Source organism: Drosophila erecta, unplaced genomic scaffold (assembly GCF_003286155.1).
Source record: "Drosophila erecta strain 14021-0224.00,06,07 unplaced genomic scaffold, DereRS2 tig00000294-arrow-arrow-pilon, whole genome shotgun sequence".
Lineage (NCBI taxonomy): Eukaryota > Metazoa > Arthropoda > Insecta > Diptera > Drosophilidae > Drosophila > Drosophila erecta.
In genome coordinates this window covers 1,042,940-1,064,957 of record NW_020825218.1, presented here as the reverse complement: position 1 = coordinate 1,064,957, position 22,018 = coordinate 1,042,940, and the positions used below count along the sequence as shown (strand labels likewise).

Here is a 22,018-nt window from a genome sequence, read left to right as displayed (position 1 = left end):
AGTGCCCAAAAATGTGGCATCTCAGACATTGGAGTACTTCTTTCCTGCGACGAGCGTGTTCTATGGTGACTCTGTGTCTTCCAAGTTGCGTTACCTTTAGAACTTCAGAAATTTTTAAGCCGTATTTTATATTAACGAAGAACAGGTTTTGCCTGGTCTTGTCGTTGATAGCCGCTTCGTCATCCCCATCACAGATTTTTTCGTTCTGCAAGTCTCCTTTTCTCGGACAATATATGTTGAGAGTTTCGTAGCCAAGATCAGCAAATGCATTCTTAATTTGTTCCTTGGGAACACTTGCATGCATTCCCTTGAGCACGACTCTGTAGGGTTTGTCTTCTTTTAGTTGATGATGCCAGAACTTACAATTAAGAGAAGTTAATCTCCTTACAACGGCACGGAAGGCCTCAGAGTTGACCGTGTATATCCGTGACACTCCGAAGTATAGTTGCTCTCACCAGCACACGAATTCAGCGCCAGTTCCAGTGCGTGGGGATTGTTGATGTTTGGGACACAAATGGCTGGAGGATTTGAGGATTGTCTGCATTATCAGCAGCTGGAGTTGTTTCTTCTTCATCAGAACTACTTTTAGGCAGGTCTACTTGCATAGTTCGATCTGATTCTTCAGCCAAGGCTGCAAATCGATTATTGCTAAGTGAAGACAATGAGGGTGTCTCAACATTAGATGGCATCTTCTGCAGTTGCGACGCCTGCTTTTTAGTTTTCTGATCTTTTTGAAACGTAATTGTGTTTCCCTTACGTTTTCTGCCCTCAGGTATGACTGATTGGAACGAGCACTTGTTCGTAACATTCGCTGTTTGAGCGATGGGAGGTGCTGATTCAGAAATCGTAGGTGTTCCAAGAGACGTTATTGGGGACCTATAGGAACTTGCTGCTGCTACCACAGTATATGAGCTTGTGGTCGTACAGTTAGCTTGGGTCGTGGTTATGGTGTAGGTAACATTGGTGTTACTACTAGTTGTTACCGATGGGAGAGTGTACATCGCTTGCGGCGGTAAGGTATCATTTGATGATGTTGCGCCATTTGATATCTGTGTGCGAATTGTTGCAGGGCTTGCTCCGGCTACTTTTCTCATCTCCGCTAGTCTTTATCTAGATAGGGAGTGAGTCACTGTTTTATTATCCATTATTACAACTGATATAATTTATTCCTAAATAACACACTGTAAACAACTTCGCTAGTTCGAGCGAAGATCAAACGGTATCAGTCTCACGCTTCGAATGTTCCCAGCTATCGAATGTTCATTCTCCAATGAACAGTTATGGACGACACAACACTGGATATACTATGATGGACGGGGATCAGAAATATGCAGCGACTAAGTTGCAAATTTCATACATTTTTTCCGAAGCCGTTCAAATATATCGATATGCGAAAGGGCAGATGGGTAACGGACGAATGCAGAGTACATTGTAGATAGACGCGAGTACGGATCTACGCAAGAATATATGTATGTACATAGAGTTGGTAATATTACGAATAGTTCATTCCAATAGATTATGTGCTGCAATAACGATAAATTGAAATATTGCAACTAAAACAAGAACTTACTAAATAAACTTGATTGAAGATAATTGCGACTTTCCTGACGACATTCTCCCGACTATCCTCTCTAACTCCCTATATTCGCTGATTTCTTGTATGCTATCGCTGCTATCTTACAAAAGTATGTAGAAAAGACACTTGAATAACAAGATGCGTAACGGTCATACGTTGGTCTTGCACTATACAACCACTTTTTTGGTGGCGGCATTAATTGCTATCTTCCCGCTCGCGTAAAATTGAGAGCATACAAACCTAGAATTAGTATTCACTTGCTTGTGTGAGTAAAACAGTAAGCAAAAAAGTGTGCAAGTTGCGTAGTTGTACTAGAAGACGATTTTCGGTTCGAAATCAAACGAATTTGGTTATTGTTTTGGTCAATTTCGTTGTAATATGATCTAATAAAATATTATTTAAAAATTGATCCCGTGATTATTATTTTTATAAGATGTTATTTTAATATTCGTTAGCTAAAATCGCCGCTCGAATTGGCTACCGTTTACATATGAACATTACTTATCAACTTTTATTGATTATAAACGCGGATATATTATTAAAATTTTAAGAAATAGTAGCAAGCGATGAGCTCTATGTATTTGCCAGCTTTAAGCAAAGGAATTAAGAGGAACTAAATAAAGAAACAATAAATTTGGCGCGCTTTTCTACCCACCCAAAATGGAGCGGTTTTTTAAAACATCAAATTAGAATATAACAAAAACATTCAACAAAATAATTGCATTTCAAATAGTGAAAATTGATATGCATTGGTATGCATATTTTTTTTACTTGTATACTAGTAATTTGTACTAATAAATATACTAAATAGTTAAAACACTTCATATGCAACCTGTTTATTGCAAAATTGAATTTTTGAGACAGGAATCACTAACTTCAAATATATTTTCCACGTCGCAAGTTGAATGAAGACTGGATAACCACCCAACCACCTGGCTACCAAACTTCTGGACAACAGCCAATCCCTCACCCAACATTAAATTATAAATTTAGCCCTTACACAAGTACATCCTAGGTACTCCCCATATGTTAATGTTAATCTGGAACAAAAATTCGAGAGAGCCTGGAGCCAGCACAAAAAAATCGTGTGCTAAAAATCGTATGGCGTTACGCATCTTATTATTCTAGTGTCTTTGGTAGTACAATAGAGTTTGGAAGTATGATAGAAGTAACTTTACCCTGCAGTTCCACAATTCATCGCTTCTCTAAACAACGCACAGCCGACCATCTAACCCCAAAAAAAATTTGAATTGATGAAAATTTCCGATTTAATTCATTCAACTCACAAAAGTGAGCATCTAAGGTAATACATACATTATTACATTTTTGTGTTTGTTATACTAATTGTTTGTATTTATTGTTCCATCTTAGCCGTTCTGCACCTTTCAGAACTGGTGCATACATACCTGGGGACAGCCGGTTTTGGTAGCCAAGGCTACTTTCTAAGCTTAAGCCGGCAAAACCTTCAACACGTCAACCCCGATTACTACACGCCATCCCTATTTGTATTTTTCAAAATCTCACCAATTTATTTACCATCTATTTCTTTACGGCAGGAGTAAAAATGCAATGTTAATGGCTTGCTGCGGCAAGCCCAAGCCAAGTCTTCATAAACAGGAAAAAGAAAAATATTTTTGCATTATTTTTTGTTTGATCTTCCGCACTAGGCATGCTTTATTTGCATTCTCGGCCTCTTAAATCAGTAAAATATACAGAAAACTAAAAAAAAAGTTGACGTCGGTGCCAAACTAGACATAAATTGGAACCTTTTATACTATAATTTCTTAAATGAAAATTCATTGTGCAATGCATTTAAAGTAAATAATTGTTATCCGAGAGATTAAACCCTTAACTTTTACTTCATCCTATTTGTCAAAAATGTTTGTTCGCCTATGCTAGTGCTTATGTCCAAAAGTTATAATCAGCGGAAGCAGTGCACCGCAAATCATAATAAACAATTCACTATATTTTAATGATTGTATACTATTGCCTCCACATATGTCATTCGTAGCATCGCGGGATTCCTCTAGCAGATGATAATCATGCTGATCGCTCTTCGTCAATCCCCCCTGAGTAAGCTCTGGTAGAACATGGACAGTTGCTACGTACAAAAATGTTCCAGCGGAAAATAGCATAGCAATACCAGTGGCATTTACAGAATTTAACGTATCCTTCTGCTCCTGGCCGATTCCAAAATAAGTTAGAATAGTCAAAAGGGGAGCCGACAGTGAAAACAAGACTAGGTGTCTGCGAATTTGATGTCTGTCAACTTTTTCGTGAAGTAGGAAAGTCACTAACCCAAATGCTGCTGGTGCTTTATGAAGCATTATAGCCAAAAATACAATTATCTCAACGTCTTGATGGCTAGTGGTGGCAGCTGCTCCCAACGCAACTCCATCAGCTGCAAGGAAACATGAATTTAAAGAATTGCTAGGTACACAAATATGAGCATGTTTACCTGCGGCATGCACAACCAATCCTAGAGTTAGTGTGGCATTGTTTTTTTTATTAATTCCAACATTGCTCTTTCGCTGAGAGATGTCCACCAACATCATGAAGACAAATCCAAGCACAAGGGAAAGTCCAATGGTTTGTGAGTAATCTGGTTGCTCCGGAGCCGATGTTCGATTTTGGGATTGTGCACTCCCGACATACAATGATCGAATACCCTCTGGTATAATAACGACTAGAGCAGTTCCCACTAACAATCCAGCTCCTAGCACAGTGACACATTTTAGTTTTTCCTTTAATGACATTTATTGAGTAGTAAGAATACGTAAAATCAAAATTTGTAGTTTTAAAAGTGCCCTTGTATAATACCAACCTCGCTTAATTTCATCAACATCGGTATGCTACCTGCCAAATACGACCCCACAAGCATAACCAACACTAATAATATGAGAATTATTGTCTCCTCAGCCATGATTGCCCAATTTAATTTAAATGGGCATAATATCATAAAGGTTACATGTTTTTGCCAACTCAATCAATTACTAGAGATGAACGTGATTAACATTTTAAAAACGCTTTTACGGCAACCAACTGTGGAACGTAATACCATATTCTACAAAAACACTTCAACCTAATTAGCATCTCAACGAAGAAAGGGTTGCGGCAATCAAACAGAGCACACCAATGTTCCAAGACAGTTAATGGTTCCAGTAAGTAATCACAACCTACGTTTCAGCCAATGGCCGATTATTGAAACTTAATGAATACATTTGAGAATGTCCGACTAATTATACATCGACGTGGTGCAGTAGAATTCAGAAAACCACTCTTCGATGTTGAGTAATAGTTCCTAAACAATTTTTTACTTGATGGAGAACAGAATTCTCTTATGAATATTTTTTGGATATATTAAGCTTACCTCTGAAAATCGTCTTCAGGGAATACGGTTGTGAACAAAAAACAAGGTTCTGTTTAGGGTCTGCTTAAGAAAAGTTGCGTTTCTCCCAACTTTTGATATATCGGGTTTTTTATTTTTCCCATGTATAAATGGCGTTTTGTCTACGCATGGCTATTGACTTATCTTATTGCTTTTGTCTATATACATAAATACTTTTTATTTTATTCTAATGTATTATATCAAGTCAAATATTAATCTACAGCAGAGGTGCCCACACAAATTGAATGGCATTTAAGACTTCCACTGGGTTTGGTAAGTACGTAAGTTACAGTTTACCGTGATAACAGATAATCATATCAATTATCTTAATTTAATACTATTTTTACCGGGTAATACAATAAAATAAAGTATGGTACCAAAAAGTTTGTGGTAATGTAAATATAAAAAAAAATTACGTTACTTTAAGATTATTGGTTTTAAAGATTACCGTTTGTTCCGTATTTCTACTGCGGTAACTAAGTTTAACCAATGACCAATAAAAAACTGGTGTTGGTTATAAGTTTGGTATAAGTATATTATTAAATTAAATTTTCACTCAGAAATATACCCCAACAATTGTTTTGGAATAATCTATCGAATGGAGCACAGAATAAAAGACATATATTTTGTTGTAAAGTTTTCTTTAACGTTTGCTTTTCTTAGCGATTGTTGTTACCTTTTAAAGGTGATTCTAGAACAACAAAAATAACTAAATACTTTTAATAATTAGAGATACATTGATCAAATGTAATCAAATCAAATATATGGCGTTCCGTGAGAATGTAATTTAACTCAGTGCACAACTTGTATTATAAAATTTACATGGAGCAGTTTGGTTACCTAAGGTCATACTAATAAGCAGCATTGTTGATTCTGGTCTATTTATTGTCAAATAGGTAAATACTCGTCAAATATGTAATAAATAGACCTTTCATAAGTCGGACGTTTAACGGATGGGTCCCCCTTCTTTTTGATAATATAGTAACATTTTATACGTTTATATAAACACAACTAACTAAACTGCTTAGACAAATGTTTATTAAGATTGTTGTGTATTATGTATGTATGTATGTATATGTGCATTTTATGTACATACATGCATAAGTACCTGGAAGCTTATTAATTTACGAAGTTTTAAGAAAAGAATATTGGAAATCCGGTTTTCCTCTTTAAATAAAGGTGTGCAAATATTAAACAATAACAAAGTTATTGCCTATATTTCGAATATAAATTATTATACCAGTTACTCGTAAAGTAAAAGGGTTTACTATATGTGTTGAAAAGTATGTAACGGGTAGAAAGAAGCGTTACCACCAATGGTTGCGCATTGATTAAAACTGGCCACGAAATACGATTGATTAATTCCTGTTTCCATATTATTTTTCTGCACGTTTACACTCGCGTCCTTTTGAAATCCTGTCCAGTAGTATTACCCGCGTCGAAACACTTGTCTACTTGTTTCACTTGTTTTCCTTGTGCTCCTGGAAATCACACTAGCCGAATAGGAACAGCTCTTTTGGATCGGCAACGTGAATTTTCTTCTTTTTGCAACCTTATACAGCTTGGCAAAGTTAACCATTGGCCAAAAAACCCCAGTGCATATTGTTCGATACGAACCAATGCCTTGCCTTGCCTTGCATAAACTCCGACAACGCTCAGGAAGACATGTTTAGAATTATTTCGTACGTGTTGGCAGTCCACTCCACAAGTGGTTTCTCTACGCCGTCGAAGCGGAAAGGAAATGGGTACTAATTCGCCTGTGTATTTCGTATCACCAAACTTCCATATCTTTGCTAAAAGGACGACATACCGTCTGCGTTGTTTATTCTCATTCTCTATCGATAGCTTTAGCTCAGCAACAGGTAGAAGAAGCGAGAAGCGTGACCTTTCCCAAACGATTGAGAACTTGGGCTGAGTTCTTAAGGCGTGCGCCGTGCAGCCGCAGCTTGATCGCCAGCTCCGATAACCCGTGTAGCGGATGACTGAACGTAGACGAACGGATACTAGGCTTACTCCGGGCGAAGCTACAATATGCCGTCTGTACCGACTTGCTGCAGCGATCCACCCCTTAATACTTTCCTGACTAATCGGACAGCTGCCTTATGTTGCTCACCCGTGTTCTGATGACTTCTAGCGCCGAACCCGTTTATATAGTATTTATAGTGGGGATATTTCTCAAAATCTTCATTCTCACAGTCCAAAGTAAAAATATTTTTACTGTCACTACGCAGATGTTTTCCGTCATTTTGCCGTCTGGCGCTTCAGCCCATCTCAGGTCGTTCTGTTTATTCTTTTTACCACTACCACTATTACGCACTACCGTTACTACGCGCTAATTCTTCACAGAAATGGCAAAGCGAAGTTGATTTTAAAGTAAACTAAACTCACACTGCCAAAAAGTCGAAATTTGTATTACCTAAGTAAAAACGCGCCTTTGTAATTTTTCCTATCGTGTGTATTTATTTCAGTTTAATCCTCGTAAATTTCATGAAATGGGTAATTGCTTAAAAGCTAGCACTTTAGATGACATTTCACTTTTACGCGGCAATGACAGTACTAACGGGCCAATCAGCGGGACACAGTCAATGTATCATGTAAGTACCAATGCACGGTTTTAACAATAATCGACAACTTTGAATGAACTTCAATATTTACCAATTATTTTGCGTTTATGACCAACAGTAAATTTCAAATGAATGACTTATTCTTCAACAGTTTCACTAAAAATGGTTTAAATGGATGGCGTAATAGCACCTCAATGTTGTAAAAATCCTGATTTTGCTTTTACAGGAAGCAAACGGATTCCTGGTCAGTAATATTTTTAAAATCAGGGGTATGTATAACATTTAGTCTTCAAAATTCATATTTCAGATTAATTTTTTAAAATATTTGTAACAAAGATATAAGCAAAATAATGTTGTTTTTAAAACTCGCATATACATTCTCCAAAAACAATCTGAAAAAATAAAATCTTATCTTATGGGATTCGTCTAACAAAGTGCCACTCTGTTACTGGCTATGCTTGAACTTCACATTCGATCTTCTTTTTCGAAGTAAATAGGAGCAGTTCTCGAAAATAAGAAAGACAGATGGGTGGGGGAATAAAAGAGAAGAAAATTAGGGTCCAGAAAAAAAGGCTTCTCAAAACACTTTTTAAAATGTGCTTTAAAATTATGTAAGATGATTTAAATATTAATAGTAAAAATACAATGCACTGCTTTGAATTTCTGAGGAATTTAAATTGCACGTCATGAAAAACGAATTGCTCGGAGATCACTGTGAATTTCCGGGAGTTCGACAAAGATTCCTTAGGGATTGGTACTGAAGGGTATTTCTTTAAGAAAAGGTTATTTGTATATGTGAGTTTTAAACTTTTCAGTATTTTGCCGTTAAATCCGATAAAATTATAAAATTAAATAAAAATGCGAATTTGACTTGAGAATTTTTTAAAAATAGACTGAACCAGAATCTTTTTACCTACTTCTGACGTTAAGACTGGGCAAAAACAGGATTCTTCCAACTCTGAGATTCTTTGTCCGAATCCTTGCTTCAGGGAATGTCCAAATATACTTAAAACAATATCCGAATAATTTAATGAAGGCCTCATTTTGTAACATAGTGTTATTTATTACCTTTCACAATTAAAAAAAAATTAGAAATAATTTAACTTGTTCCTAATTCTGCTCTCCGCTGTCGAAGTTTTTACGTGACAAGGCAAGAACGTATAATAACAAATCTTTTGGCGATAACGTTTCGGCAGTATGAAACGTATCTAAAAAATTGGTAATAATAATAAAAAAAACAATAATATATGAAAACTTTTGCTATAAATTTTATAATATAATTATAAATTTTTTTTTGACAGAATAGAAATATTTACAAGACTAATAAAAAAAGATAAAAATATTAAAATCATTTTTAATAGTGATGGCAGTTTTCGGCGTTTTAAAACGTTCTAAAATCAACTTGCGCGGCGAAGGTGTCACAAGAGTCTACATGTCTAGTCTAGCTTTTATAGTTTCAGAGATCTCGACGTTCTCCAGACGGACATGGCCAGATCGATTCGGCTATTGATATTCCATTTACCTGTTACAGACTTTTTAACGAATGTAGTATATCCTTTTACTCTACGAGTAAAGGGTATAATTGAATTCGGTTCAGGACAAAGATTTCATTTAAAATTACGCAGAGTCGTAAACTTTCATTAAAACACAGGTTGTATCTTCTAAGTCGATTAGTATGAATAAATTAATGCTCATAGTTCGAAAACACGAGATATCCTTAGATGTCCGTCATGTTTCCTACCATGTATTAGTGATGGCAAGAGTTGGCAGACCAAATAATCAACTTTTATAAGCTAGGCCACACTCTACCGACCCAATCAGCTCCAATTCTCCAAAATCACTCACATTTTCATAAACTGCTCCTCTTAGTATGCGTATTCAAAGAGCATTAAAATTTCGATAATTTTTTCGATCAAGATCATTCATATTGATGGCAGCAGATTTGTAATTCTACGGATCTATAGTTGTCTTTTTTACTGTAGTAGAATTATAAAAGAAGCGGTTGTGGCCTTATACAGATTCTTTGCCGTTGTTATGTGTGAGTTTTATGATTTTGAAGAAAAGATCGCACGTAACACATTAATATAGGTGGGTATTCATATCAGCGGATCACTTCTTGCCGTTCTCTTGGAAGGTCCGGCAACTTTAGTAAGAGCGCTATGTGGGGTCACAGCTTACTGTAGGAATAAAAAGTAAGCCAGAAGAAAAAGTGGTCCTGGTTTCTCACTACGTCATCAAAGATCGAGACTGAATCGCGACTCAATTACGATTTTTACGATTACGATAATTATTTTTTTAATATAATCCATTTTGTGAACTCACTAAAATTGAAAAAAAAGAAGTTATAATACTATCGTATTAGCTTAATTAAACCTAATTTACTAAAAGTTACATTTTGTGTCTCAACGTTATATTATTATAAATATATTGTTATCTATAATTCAATATTATTGATAACAATGAATTAGAGGTGATTATATAGTTTTATCACTTGGATTTAATAAAATTTAATTTCAGCAGGACGAGCATTATCAACGAGAACTTTACCCTTCCACGTTGGCTTCGGCAACGCGTACGCCATCTTCCAATAATCGTCAACTTTCCGATGAAAATCAAGTGAAAATTGCAAAGCGTATTGGATTAATGCAGTACTTGCCAATAGGAACATACGACGGGAGCTTGAAAAAGGAACGAGAATGTGTTATTTGCATGGCTGAATTTTGTGTTAATGAAGCTGTGCGTTATCTTCCTTGCATGCATATTTATCATGTTAATTGTATAGATGATTGGTTGTTGAGAAGTCTTACTTGTCCCAGTTGTTTAGAGCCTGTTGACGCTGCCTTACTGACGAGTTATGACTCGGCATAGCGTTATGAAAACAATAATTTTTAATTTTCTTCTGTAATGTGTTTTGGGATAACAATATATCTTTTGCTTTCCAGGTATAAATTATTATTTTATATATTTAAATTGTTTATTGTTTTATCATCGAAACGTGTTATAATATTTAATTCATTTTAGACTAAACTAAAATTATCCATAATTGCAATGCTGGGGAACTTAAAAATTTGAAACCTAAATTAGTTTGTGTACATATTTAAATTGTTTAACCAATAAGAATTCGATAATCGGTATTAAATTAGTCGTGATTTAATAAAATGTGAGTTTTATTTAAATCCGTCAGTATTTCTTTTTTCTAAAGTATGGTGTATGGTTCTGGGTAGCACTTAACGACGCTCGTCTATGCGATCATTCATTCCTTGGTAAATGACCAGAATTCCAGACCTTTGACTATACAAATAGCTATAAACTCTAAGAACGCGTAGATTTAGATGAATAAATTCGTGCTGTTGCTCACCAAAGTGTAACTGAGTATCCTTGCCGAAAAAGCACGATCGTTTAAATCGTTCACGTAAGCATCTCACCGGCAGAAAAATTTGTTGATCCACAGTTGATCCGTGCTCTTGCTACTAACCTTCCATTTCCATGAGTAATTAAAAAAAAAACATGGTTTTTCATTTACTCATTTATTAAATGTAATACGATATAATATTCATTTGTGGCTCCAATGTGTGAGATTAAACCGTTCCGCTTAGATTTTGAATAAGTTATAGGAAAAATGTTTATAATCAATGTATGAATATGCATTTGCATTACAATTATATTAATATTAAGTAACTTTTATATTTTGTTAGCACACATATTAACAAAAAAATTCGAAAATATACATTTTCTTTACGGATTTATTATATTAATATTATTTGCTGAGCTACAAAATGATTTTTAAACAATTATAGCTGCATTTTCTGTTATCTTGAACAAAACATTTTTATAAAAATTCAGAAGCAATTGTTTGTGCACTCACACATAAGCTGTGCTTGGGATTTCTTCGAATTGTTATTTTTCAGAATGTGTGCGGTTTGTATGTTTATATGAATATGCCAATGGATGCCAATGAGTTTTAAACTGCGGTTTCAGTATGACTGTGGGATGATAGACGTTCGACATCAATTTCGGGTATGGTCAGCTCATCAGGTATATTATCGGCATACTCAATGGAAGATGTTTCCGAAAGGCGTTTGCTCAACGAAGTCTGCTTACGCAGCACCTCTGCCAGGGATGTGTTGGTGTGATCACCATAACGGGCGTCCAGACCCTGTCGGAATGCGTTTACCACACGAATCTACGCGTACATTTAGTAAAAAGAAAAGAACAACACCAAGAACAGTGACAAAAGAGACATAAAAAACAGTATAAGAACAAATTTTATCAGTCAAGCTAAAGATCCAATTATGCACATATGAACATACATACGTTCTTTATGTATATGTATAGTTTAAATGAAATACAAAGCAGATGCGCACACATGAATTGTAATTCAGATGTTAAGCTAATAATAATAATATCCAAATAAAATTAACTCAGACGGACAAATAATCGGTAACGACACTTCATATGTGTTGCTTATCCTTTTTAACTTCGCGTGTAAGTTGGTATAACTCGGACGACAGTAGTCTAGTAAATTACCAAATAATCAGCAGTCTAAAAGCAATGTTTGTTTAATCATGCATTATGCAACAACTATTTTTTGATTTTCATTTAAGTGGTGACGAACAAACATATTAAACAACAAATTAAATCGTTGTTCTACAGGATAAAAGTTAAGCCAGTGAGCAAGAAGATCCAACTAAAATCATAATTACCAAAGAAGTGGAACCATATATATGTTGGATATATTCGGGATCCCGAACCATTATTTTTTTTAATTAGGTAGTTCGTAATTAGGTAATTAGGTTCTATTAGGTGGGTTAAGAAATTCGCCATATTTGTTTAAGCTTGTGGCCGACACACAATACGCCTATTATATTACCTTGTCTTCCAAATAGAGCTAATTATTACGGACAAACAGACGATTTAAACAGAAAAATTAAAATTGTGTCCTTAATGAATGACAAACGTATTACAAGTATATCATCATAGCTCATTCTTATAGTCACACTTGGCCGAGATGAAACTTAATATTTCGGCTTATTCTAAAACTGTAATAATAACATAAAACAGAATTGTGAAGGCTTACAGCTTGATCAGTGTTGCTCTTGCTATATGGGACCGGAATTAAGCGTTCTTGCAATTCGCCGCCTATTACCTTTAAGAATGAAGAGAAAGAGAGGGAGATAGAAAGTAACATAGAAAAAATAAGTGGGAAAGAGTAAAATAGCCATAAAAAGGTTGAAATGTATTTAATTTAGTCGCTATAAAATGGATCACTACTAACACTTTGGCTTTACTGTATTATTGTTCAATTGTTTATAAGCAAATAAATATATGTTTAACTAATTTGAAATTTGGTGTTCAAAAGTATACAAAAATATGTAATTATCATAATAATGTACATTTTTGTAAAATAATCAAAATACAAATATTCATGTAATAGTTAAAGTGAAGTATATGGTTAAGATTTTTACATACTAATAATTCTGGAAAGGACACACTAGATCTGTTATTTGAAATTTGGCAATTATTTTTTATATATTCTGAAGATTATATAAAACCTTTTCAGAATCGTCCTGCAAAATGTATTAACATCCCATTACCTATTTTTTGCTCATTTACGTCAACGAGCGCTTTATTAAAAGGTGAATAGAAATAGATTATTCTTTATTCATTTGTATGCGCCTCTTTATTAATAATAGTTTTTCCCTAGTAGATGGATTAAAACATATATGAATATTAAATCATATAAATTTCATTACATCGTAAGATAGATCGCGTTTACAAACATTTTCAGTATAAATGTAAAACTTTGATAGTATATCATTATTAGATATGGAAAAAAAACACCATTGGAATTTGGTGATGTTAATTTAAAAGCTGCGATAAAAGTACTGAACAACGCTGTTATGTTGACAAACAACCATATGCTTAAAACTTCGTTAATACTACACATTAATCAGAGAAAATACACATAGGATTTGAAAGGTTGTTAGTAAAAATACAACTACTAATGTAATAAATTTTTTTTATGCAAAAGACGAAGTTAGTTTCGTAAAATGCATGCTTGCTTACATTTTCTAGATTGAATAGTTAGGCATTATAATTAGAGAACATCATTTTGTTGAACATTTGGAAACCATTGGTTTACTTTCTATGGGGTGTTCTTAAAAGGATGAAGATAAAAAACAATTTAATTTATATAAATTACATCTTCGAATTTGCTTACTATACATGCAGTTTTAAATTCAAGTTTGCTCCTTTAAAGTAAAAAGTTTAATTGAAAAATGATCGCGCATACACTTTTTTTTTGATTTCATATATTTTCTAAAAACAAACATTGAGTTGAGGCACTCATTTTGGGATTGCGTTTAAGAAAGCATGTCCAGTCTTATTTGGAATTGTTATTAAGCTTAGCCACGATCTGGTGCCTCAAATGAATACAAAGTCCACTTTAATTAGGACGCTACAATATTTCAAACACCCACTAAAACTGTTTAAATTCGAGTCTCATTCTGTCCATTGGAATGTTTAGTTTCGTTGTTACCACGTATTTGTTGTTGTAAAGTTTGTGCGATTTTAGAGAAGCTTTGGCTCGAGGAAGGAGCGTCAGAGGGCATTGCTGAGCGCTGGATAGTTAGTCCGTTGTGCATGGTACGCTGTTGCTGTTGCGGGTCTTCGTCAATATAAGATATGTCCGGCGGCAGCATGGCACTTGACACGTTGTGTTGAGTCTGCGGTGGTAGTTTTGGTTGCTGTTGTTGCTGGTGGTTGATGTAATTTGGTTTGAGTAGATTATAATTGTACAACGGGTAACCACCGCCCACTGCAACTGGGATACCCGTACGGGGACTGCGTAAGCTATGTAAACTGTGCATCGATCGTCGTTCATTTAGGTCTTCCAATGTCGAGCGGAAAGCACGAATCACACGCAACTGAAACAAACAAAATTAGACAAAAAACGAACAAAAACGGAAACATAAGCATAAAGGAAACAACGAACGAAACAACATTACAGTTTAAACATATACATATATATTTTTGCATATACTTCATGTAAATTCCTATAAAAAAACACAAATTAAAATGATTAATAAAAAATAGAACATAAACAAATCATTTTCTCAGGCGTCTATTAAGCGCGTTCGAAACAATAATTTAAGTATTAATCTTAGCAATCTAAGTTCTTTGCATGGCCGGTTAGGGTGTTGTTTTATACATACGTGTAGTGTACACATCAAAATACAGTTTGTTGACATGCGTATATAATGTTTTATTAGATGAGGCGGACGTAAATTTTTAAAATTATCTGAATAAAGCGGACGATCAAATTTTTATAGAATTGGATTTTTTGTTTTGTTTGTATTTATAACATAGTTATCCAACAAAAAAGTACTTTTTGCCTTTAAGCGTGGATACTGTTTAAAAGGATATATTATATTGCAAGCAGTTGTAATATAGTCTGTGCACGTCAATTTTCTACATTTTAGTACCTGGAAAAGGTATTTTACTAGATGTAGAAACAGGTAACACAAAGGCGCATGCTAAACCGTTTAGTTTTCGCGCTTTTAATTTATCTTGTTTGAAAAATAAGTTTAAGTCCAGTTTCTCGGCTCTTAGATTACCCGTTTGTTATTTGAGTAAGTGCGGCTATATTTTGTAAGAAGCTTTCACAGCACAGCCGTCACAAGAATCTGCATTTTTAGTTCAACTTCAGTCCTCTTAAGTCGTTCCCTAGATCTCGACGTCCAGGCGGAAGAACAGACATACCAGCGGACTTGGCTAGTGCTCCTGATCAAGAACCTACATACTTAATTAGATTTCGTCTCCTTGTTTAACTTGAAAATTTTGTTTTGTTATTGAAAATAACGCTCACATTTTCTATGGATTTTATTCATTAAAGTCCTGTCCTTTTTCTTTCATCTATATTTGGGTAACTAGGATATCTATGTCCCTAAATATGTCATCCATAAAAATTGTCCATCTTTTGGGGGAAAACGTTAACTCTTGATAATTAAGTGATATACATGAGACAGATTTATATTACAAAAGTTAAAACCAAATGGTTTTACAAGACAAATATGTATCGATAGTTACATTTTATTAATTGTAAGAATTGGATTTCGTTTAAGTTTGATTGTATGATGTGTATGTTTATGGAGACATTCTGATGAAAATAATAAGTTGGAACGTAAAACGTGGTATCAAAAAACAGTTACAAATTCTTTTTTATTCGTTGTGAGAAATAACTAAAATGTTTTCGACATGTAATTAGGGATTTACAATTACAAAATTTTGAAGGAAACAATAAAAAGAAAGGAAGTCAGCTTTGGCAAGGAAAAGCATACATACATATATACCGTTGCAGTAATAATATATTTAAAAAAACAACTGAAAAGAACACCTCATGATAAAGCACAACGAAACCATGATTTATGTTATCATCATTATATTTCATATATTTTCCGATTGCTCCTAAAGCAGATATATGGCGTAGTCGTCCGATTTTCATTAAATTGAAATTTGAATTGAATATTAAAGAAATTGATGTATACTAAGATAGAACACAATGATCAACGAAGGTACATTTTTTTCCATCTATTTTTCGACTAATCCTATGGCGGTATGATAAGTCGGTATGATTAGTTGCCATATCGAAAAATGGTTATCCGATCAGTTCCGTTCCGATTTATATACTACCTGCAATAGAAATAAGGAACTTGGGAAAATTCTATATAGATACCCTTTAAGCTATGCATCTCGAAACGAACGGACGGACTGGTGTGCGGGAGATGGAGATATGCCAGCAAAAGAAAAGGATTTTTAGATTGTTCACGATCGTCCTACGGATTGCTTCATTAATAGTAGCTAAGGACTTTGTATATACTAAAGGTATAGTGTGATTTAGATTTTTCGTGATCAAACTGCAAAGAAAGTAGTTTCCAGAGACTTAGACGCAGTGCAAGTATGTTTCCAAATGTTACCACGCCCACTCTAACGCTCATGAGCCGCACAAAACTGTGACGGCCACACTTTTGAAAAATGCGACATTATTTCTCTTTTTTATATACATTGTAAATTTTTATAGATTTGCCAAAAAGAAACTTTTGTTCACGCCCTCTCCAACGCCCACAAACCGCCCAAAACTGTCTCTTTTAAAAATGTTTTAAGTTTTTTGTCATTTTATTATTTTTTTTCCAATTCCTACCGATATTCCAGACAATTTTGAAAGTTCTCGTTAGCATTAGCACTAGCTGAGTAGCGGGTATCTGATAGTCGCGGAACTCTACTATAGCAATCTATCTTCTTGTGTCATCAATAGGAATTTGCAAATAACACAAATAATAAAATAACATATAATATTTAGCATGTTGGAGTGATAGTTTCGGACGGTTTCTGGTCGTGAAAATCTCAAACGCACTTGCGTACTAGTCACTAGAATCTACAAGCTTAATCTACCCTTCATATTTTCTATAGTTCCGGAATCTTGACGATCATACGAACATGACTCTAGTATATAACTTTTTACTCTACGAGTAATTGGTTTAGTCAAAATAATTTTAAACGGCTTATTTTCATCTCCTCGCACGCCTCATAGTTGCATAATGGGTATCTGATAATCGACTATCGCGTTCTTTCCTTTTTTTTTTGTAACTGTTACCAAATTTTTTTGATTTTAAATGAAAGATTACTACATTTTCTTGTAAATATCACGAACAAAATAGGACCCTATTTTAGTAATATGTAACCTGCTGTTTATGGCTCAATTTAAAAATTTGCTATTAGCACACATATATAAGAAGATAAGAAGATTTTTAAAATAGTTAATTTAATTTGTAAAATAGTTTATATAAAAAGGATGACATCAACACGTGTTAAGAATTTTTTATGATAAATAAAGAAATACGACAAATTGTTGGCTCACAACAAATTTTGGGATTTGACTAAAAAGATTATCATTTAAACCGAATAGTGAAATATTAAAATTTTAGTAACAAAAATATTTATTTATATTTATAATATTGTTATATTTTTATATTTATACATTTGTATTTGTTTTAACTGGTTTTTTAATAAGAGTCGGTCATCCGTTTCTTGTAATGCTAAAAATTACTTTATAATAATAATAATATCGAACAAATTAGAACACCCTGGTCTTAGGGGCGAAATTCTGACAGCATATGGTATTAGTTCTGTGCTGGTAAAATTGGACGTGAAGTTCGGCAAACATTTTAGGAAAATGTAGGTACATATGTACATATATGCGAGCAGAGCTTTACACTAAGCAGCATATGTACTCATTCACAATTGTGAATGATTGACGATTTGTACTACTAAAGTATTTACTTTTATCGACGTGCATGGTGGGTTTGTTAATAAGATTTTAAGTAAAGTAAAAAAGATTATTTTAATTACGTACGTTTGAATGACCTTTTGTAAGTTTAGAGTTGTATATTTTTGAAGGTAGTTGTAGAAGAAAGTTTAGTAAAAATCAGAGAAAAGATAGTAAACATACAGAACTTGAAGCAGAGCAGAAGACACGTTTAGTCCCATGTTGATGTTGTAGTTGTATATTGTAGTTTAAATTAGTAAATTAAGCATCTATAGATTGTGAGCGATTGATTGATTTTTGTTAGATTTATAGTTGTTTTAGCATTCAGTAATATTCAGTAATATTAAGTATAGAAGTATGTTTAATATAAATTTAAGTTGCCGTAAATTATTTCATTTTTTATTTGAATACTATTGTTTTGTTACATTCGAGTAGTGACAATTTAATTGATTATGCTTACACACATTTTCAGAACAAAAATTTAAGAAATTTATATGTAACTAAATATAAAGATAGACATTCTGTCTACGAGACTATATTATCGGTTCAAGAAGTTAAGTACCTATACAATTTTACTATTGTCATTGTGATCTACTTTGTTGTGGTCTACTTTTAATTCCAACGCCATAAATTTAAGTTATAATGAACATACGAAAATTTAATCACTATGCTTTTTAAAAATGTAACGTTAAACACATACTTCATTTTAGCACTTAGATTAGTGTTCGAGTTGCGAGGATAATTACGGGTTAGTTTTAATATTACATTTATGTAGAGCTTGTTGATATTTTATTGCAACTGTCAATTACACCTCAGTCTCTCGTATTGGTTCCGCCAGCTTTAAATTACAAAAATTAATAACAAATATCTCATAATTACTTTTGAAACAAACGATAATCAAAATTCAAAGCGGATCAATCAATTATGTAAATTTAGAATTTGAGAATATTAATAATAATTGTAGAAAATGATCAAGAAAGTAATATGTATAGACTGATATATATGTATATAAATATATATGTATTATGCGTAGATCGATTTCATAATGACTGAAACAAAAAGTAAATGTAGGTTTGTGTAAAATGTCATAGATTTATACGTAAAACAGCTTACATTTTAAATATCACCTTACTGTGTCATTTGGTTAAGAAATACACTAAGTTATCAGACCATTTATATACGCATACACATAAAACTTTAAATAGCGGTAGAAAATAACAATAACAATAGAAAAAGCACACTCTGCCTGGATTCTTTGAGTCATGTACATGTACTTCTTAAATTATCGCAATTGTATAAAAAAGAATGACTCCCTTTTCTCTAAGGTTAGTTTACCAATCCAAATACAGTGGTGGAAAAAAAAATAGAAACAAGAATCGCTCCTGCATGTAAAACAAAATTACTAGTTATGTACGAAGTGTGTGTGGATAAACCGTTAGCACATAAGCCACTCATAAGGGTACTTTATTGTGCTCTTCTTTTTGAGTTGATTTCGATCTTGTTATTTGCGGTACATAGCGATATTTGAAGTGGTCACGTGTTTGAGCTGGAAAAAATAATAGAAACAAGCTACGTTTCTGCGATTTGTTTGAGTTTTTCCCTGTTAATTTTGTAAGTAAATCAATATATTAAATACTTTCAGGTATGTTTAGCTCATAATAAGTGATTTTGTAAAAAAAAAAATGGTTAATTCTGAATGAATTCAGTATTTATATTCAGAATGGGGCGCGGAGTGCACTGTTCACCTGTAGAACGAGATATTATACAAAAACTAAAAAACGAAGGAAAAACAATAAGGGGAATTGCTGAACTTATGCACTGCTCTGCAAAAAATAGTGTTTTCCGCGATTCATTATAAAGATACGAAGGAGAAACGGGGCAGGAAGCGAGCCACATCCCAAAAGTTCGACGACGAACATCCAAAAAAAATCCTTTTATGTCGTCGACGGACCTGAAAAATACTTTCCAGACATCAGTGTCAAGTCGAACAATAAGAAATAGACTAATTGGAAAGAATTTGAAGGCACACTCGGCTAGGAAAGTTCCACTGCTTAGTAAAAAAAAATATCGCTAAAAGACTGTCTTTTCCAAAGCGACACCTAGACCGTAAAAACTGGAATAATGTTCTATGGTCTGATGAAACTAAAATTAATTTGTTCGTATCTGATGGTAAAATACGTCCAGACGTCCAAAAAATACCACATTTGATCCAAAGCACACAAAAAAAAAAAAAAAACAGTAAAACATGGTGGAGCTAACATCATGATATGGGGATGCTCTTCTGGAGTTGGTCCGATATTCCGGATAAAAGATAGGATGTGTGCTCCCGACTACTTAAACATATTGGAGAATGTTATGAAACCATAAGCTGAGTAGGAAATGCCCTTAAAATGGGAGTTCATGCAGGATAATGATCCGAAACATTCGTCAACCCTTGCTTAGAAATGGTTTCAGGACCAAAAAATTAATGTTATGGAGTGGCCTGCTCAATCCCCGGACTTAAACCCCATAGAACATTTATGGGGAATATTAAAAAGAGGAATTTGAGGTTTTAAATCTAAAAATAAGGAAGAGCTGTGGAAAAAAGTTAAGTCAGAGTGGTATGCCATTAACCCCGAAATTTGCGCCAATTTAGTGAATTCAATGCCCCGTCGATGCTCAGCAGTTATAAAAAATAAAGGAAATACCACTAAATATTAATATTAGAACTATTTTTATAAGATAATTATAAAAAATTACGTTTTTCTTAGTTTTAAGAGTTTTGTTTCTATTATTTTTTTCCAAGCGCCAAAAATGAAGTTAATTATTTTTAGTTAATATAAAGATGAAAAAAATATTTTTGTTCCTTAATGTAAAATATACTTATACATGAATTTAAAAAATAAAGATTTAAAAATATTACTTTCGTTCTGAGCACAAAATTTAAAATCAATGATTCAACCAACGTGTTTCTATTATTTTTTCCACCACTGTATATATATATTTGGTATATATCTATTTAGTCAGCTGGCGCCTAAAATAGGTACCTTTCCATTTTACTTTACTTCCATTTTAAAATACATAAAAGCAAAAAAGAAAGTTCTTTTTAGGAAAGGAGTGGAATAATGCGAGCTCGGTGATCACCAACAAATGTGTGTAGTTTCAATAGGACAGTGACACATGCTACAGAAAGTTTTTGTCTGTATCAGAAACAATTAGGTTTCTTTAAGTTTCCTTATATCAAGTTGATAGTAACCACACTCTAGTATGAACCACAAATAATATTCTGCACATCAATCCCGCTAATTAAACTACTTCTGCTAATTAAATTTACATCTTGGTGAAGAAGCAAAGAAGTAGAATATTGCGTAATAGAGATAGTGCAAAATTTTGTACATCTATAGTATTGTTTCTGTCAAAATAAAATATGCGTTTTATTCTTGTATAAGTTATAAATGTGTGTAAGTTATGATACCCAGTTTACATGTAAAAATGATAGTGCAAAATGAAAATAGTAACGCACTGACAAAAATAAACCGTCGAAACAAAAATTTTTACCGGAGTTCAACGAGCTACAACTTTTAATGATTAATAAGAGTTTACAGGCTGCAGAAAAATCTCCAAATAGTCGTATATTGGCGATCTTTTTGCATGAATACATTCATGTTAATTTACCTAAGCTTCTAAAATAACAAAACTTTTTACTTCGAAAATTACGGTTGAACAAAGTTTTTCACGAGTTAAGAAATTACTTTTATTATGCTATGGATATATACATAAGATTCATTTGTTATTTGCTTATTTGACTCTGAGACCGAGACAGTTAAATTCAATTTATATTATTGTATTTAAAGGAATTACATAATAGTAGAAATAAGACACAAGTAAAACAAGCGTTAACATCTCTATTGACTGCACCCTCAGTCTCAAAATAGGAAAAATATTTTTTAGCAATGGCCTTTTAAACGGTTATGGCAATTATATGTTTGGAAATTCCATTTTTTACAAAAAAAAAAAAGAATTGTAGTACTGTTAAAAGAGGACATTCACAAAACCAAGGTTACGATTTTTAAAAAAGTCTTCCGAAATAGGTAGGTCTTAATACAAAGCGTACCATATAGGATGACTATAGTTTGTTGGGTTGGCTTGACGTCAGAAAAACTCCTCACTAATGCTTTGCTCATTTA

The 22,018-nt window shown here is 33.4% G+C and overlaps 3 protein-coding genes across 15 annotated transcripts in view; 1 reads left to right on the top strand and 2 right to left on the bottom strand.

Annotated features, from left to right (window-relative positions):
- Positions 1-3,215: 3,215 nt before the first annotated feature.
- On the bottom strand, positions 3,216-4,665 carry LOC6555818 (zinc transporter ZIP9-B). Its single transcript, XM_001982699.3, has 3 exons — positions 4,401-4,665; positions 4,035-4,320; positions 3,216-3,977 (listed from the first exon to the last, which is right to left on the bottom strand). The coding sequence occupies exons 1-3, from the start codon at positions 4,533-4,535 to the stop codon at positions 3,472-3,474; spliced, it is 927 nt and encodes a 308-aa protein (XP_001982735.1). The 5' UTR covers positions 4,536-4,665; the 3' UTR covers positions 3,216-3,471.
- A 1,119-nt stretch (positions 4,666-5,784) lies between these two features.
- On the top strand, positions 5,785-10,682 carry LOC6555817 (RING finger protein 11). 3 transcript variants are annotated; one of them, XM_026983329.1, is made up of 3 exons: positions 5,785-5,860; positions 7,433-7,558; positions 10,049-10,682. In XM_026983329.1, the coding sequence occupies exons 2-3, from the start codon at positions 7,457-7,459 to the stop codon at positions 10,394-10,396; spliced, it is 450 nt and encodes a 149-aa protein (XP_026839130.1). In that variant the 5' UTR covers positions 5,785-5,860; positions 7,433-7,456; the 3' UTR covers positions 10,397-10,682. The 3 variants fall into 3 exon arrangements, with proteins under 3 accessions (XP_026839130.1, XP_001982734.1, XP_026839129.1); XM_001982698.3 differs by having other exon boundaries at positions 10,046-10,682; XM_026983328.1 differs by lacking the exon at positions 5,785-5,860 and adding an exon at positions 6,022-6,143 and having other exon boundaries at positions 10,046-10,682.
- Positions 10,683-11,310: 628 nt separating this feature from the next.
- The window catches only part of LOC6555816 (plasma membrane calcium-transporting ATPase 3), a 37,036-nt gene continuing 26,328 nt past the window's right edge, over positions 11,311-22,018 (bottom strand). For 6 of the 11 annotated variants that reach the window (XM_026983360.1, XM_026983356.1, XM_015153222.2 and 3 more), the window contains one exon: positions 13,180-14,454. In XM_026983360.1, the coding sequence (XP_026839161.1) occupies positions 14,017-14,454 (438 nt within the window). In that variant the 3' untranslated portion in view covers positions 13,180-14,016. Of the gene's footprint in view, positions 11,712-12,605; positions 12,675-13,179; positions 14,455-18,371; positions 18,691-22,018 lie in introns of those variants that run through there. The other 5 variants (XM_026983363.1, XM_026983361.1, XM_026983362.1 and 2 more) reach the window with 3 other exon arrangements.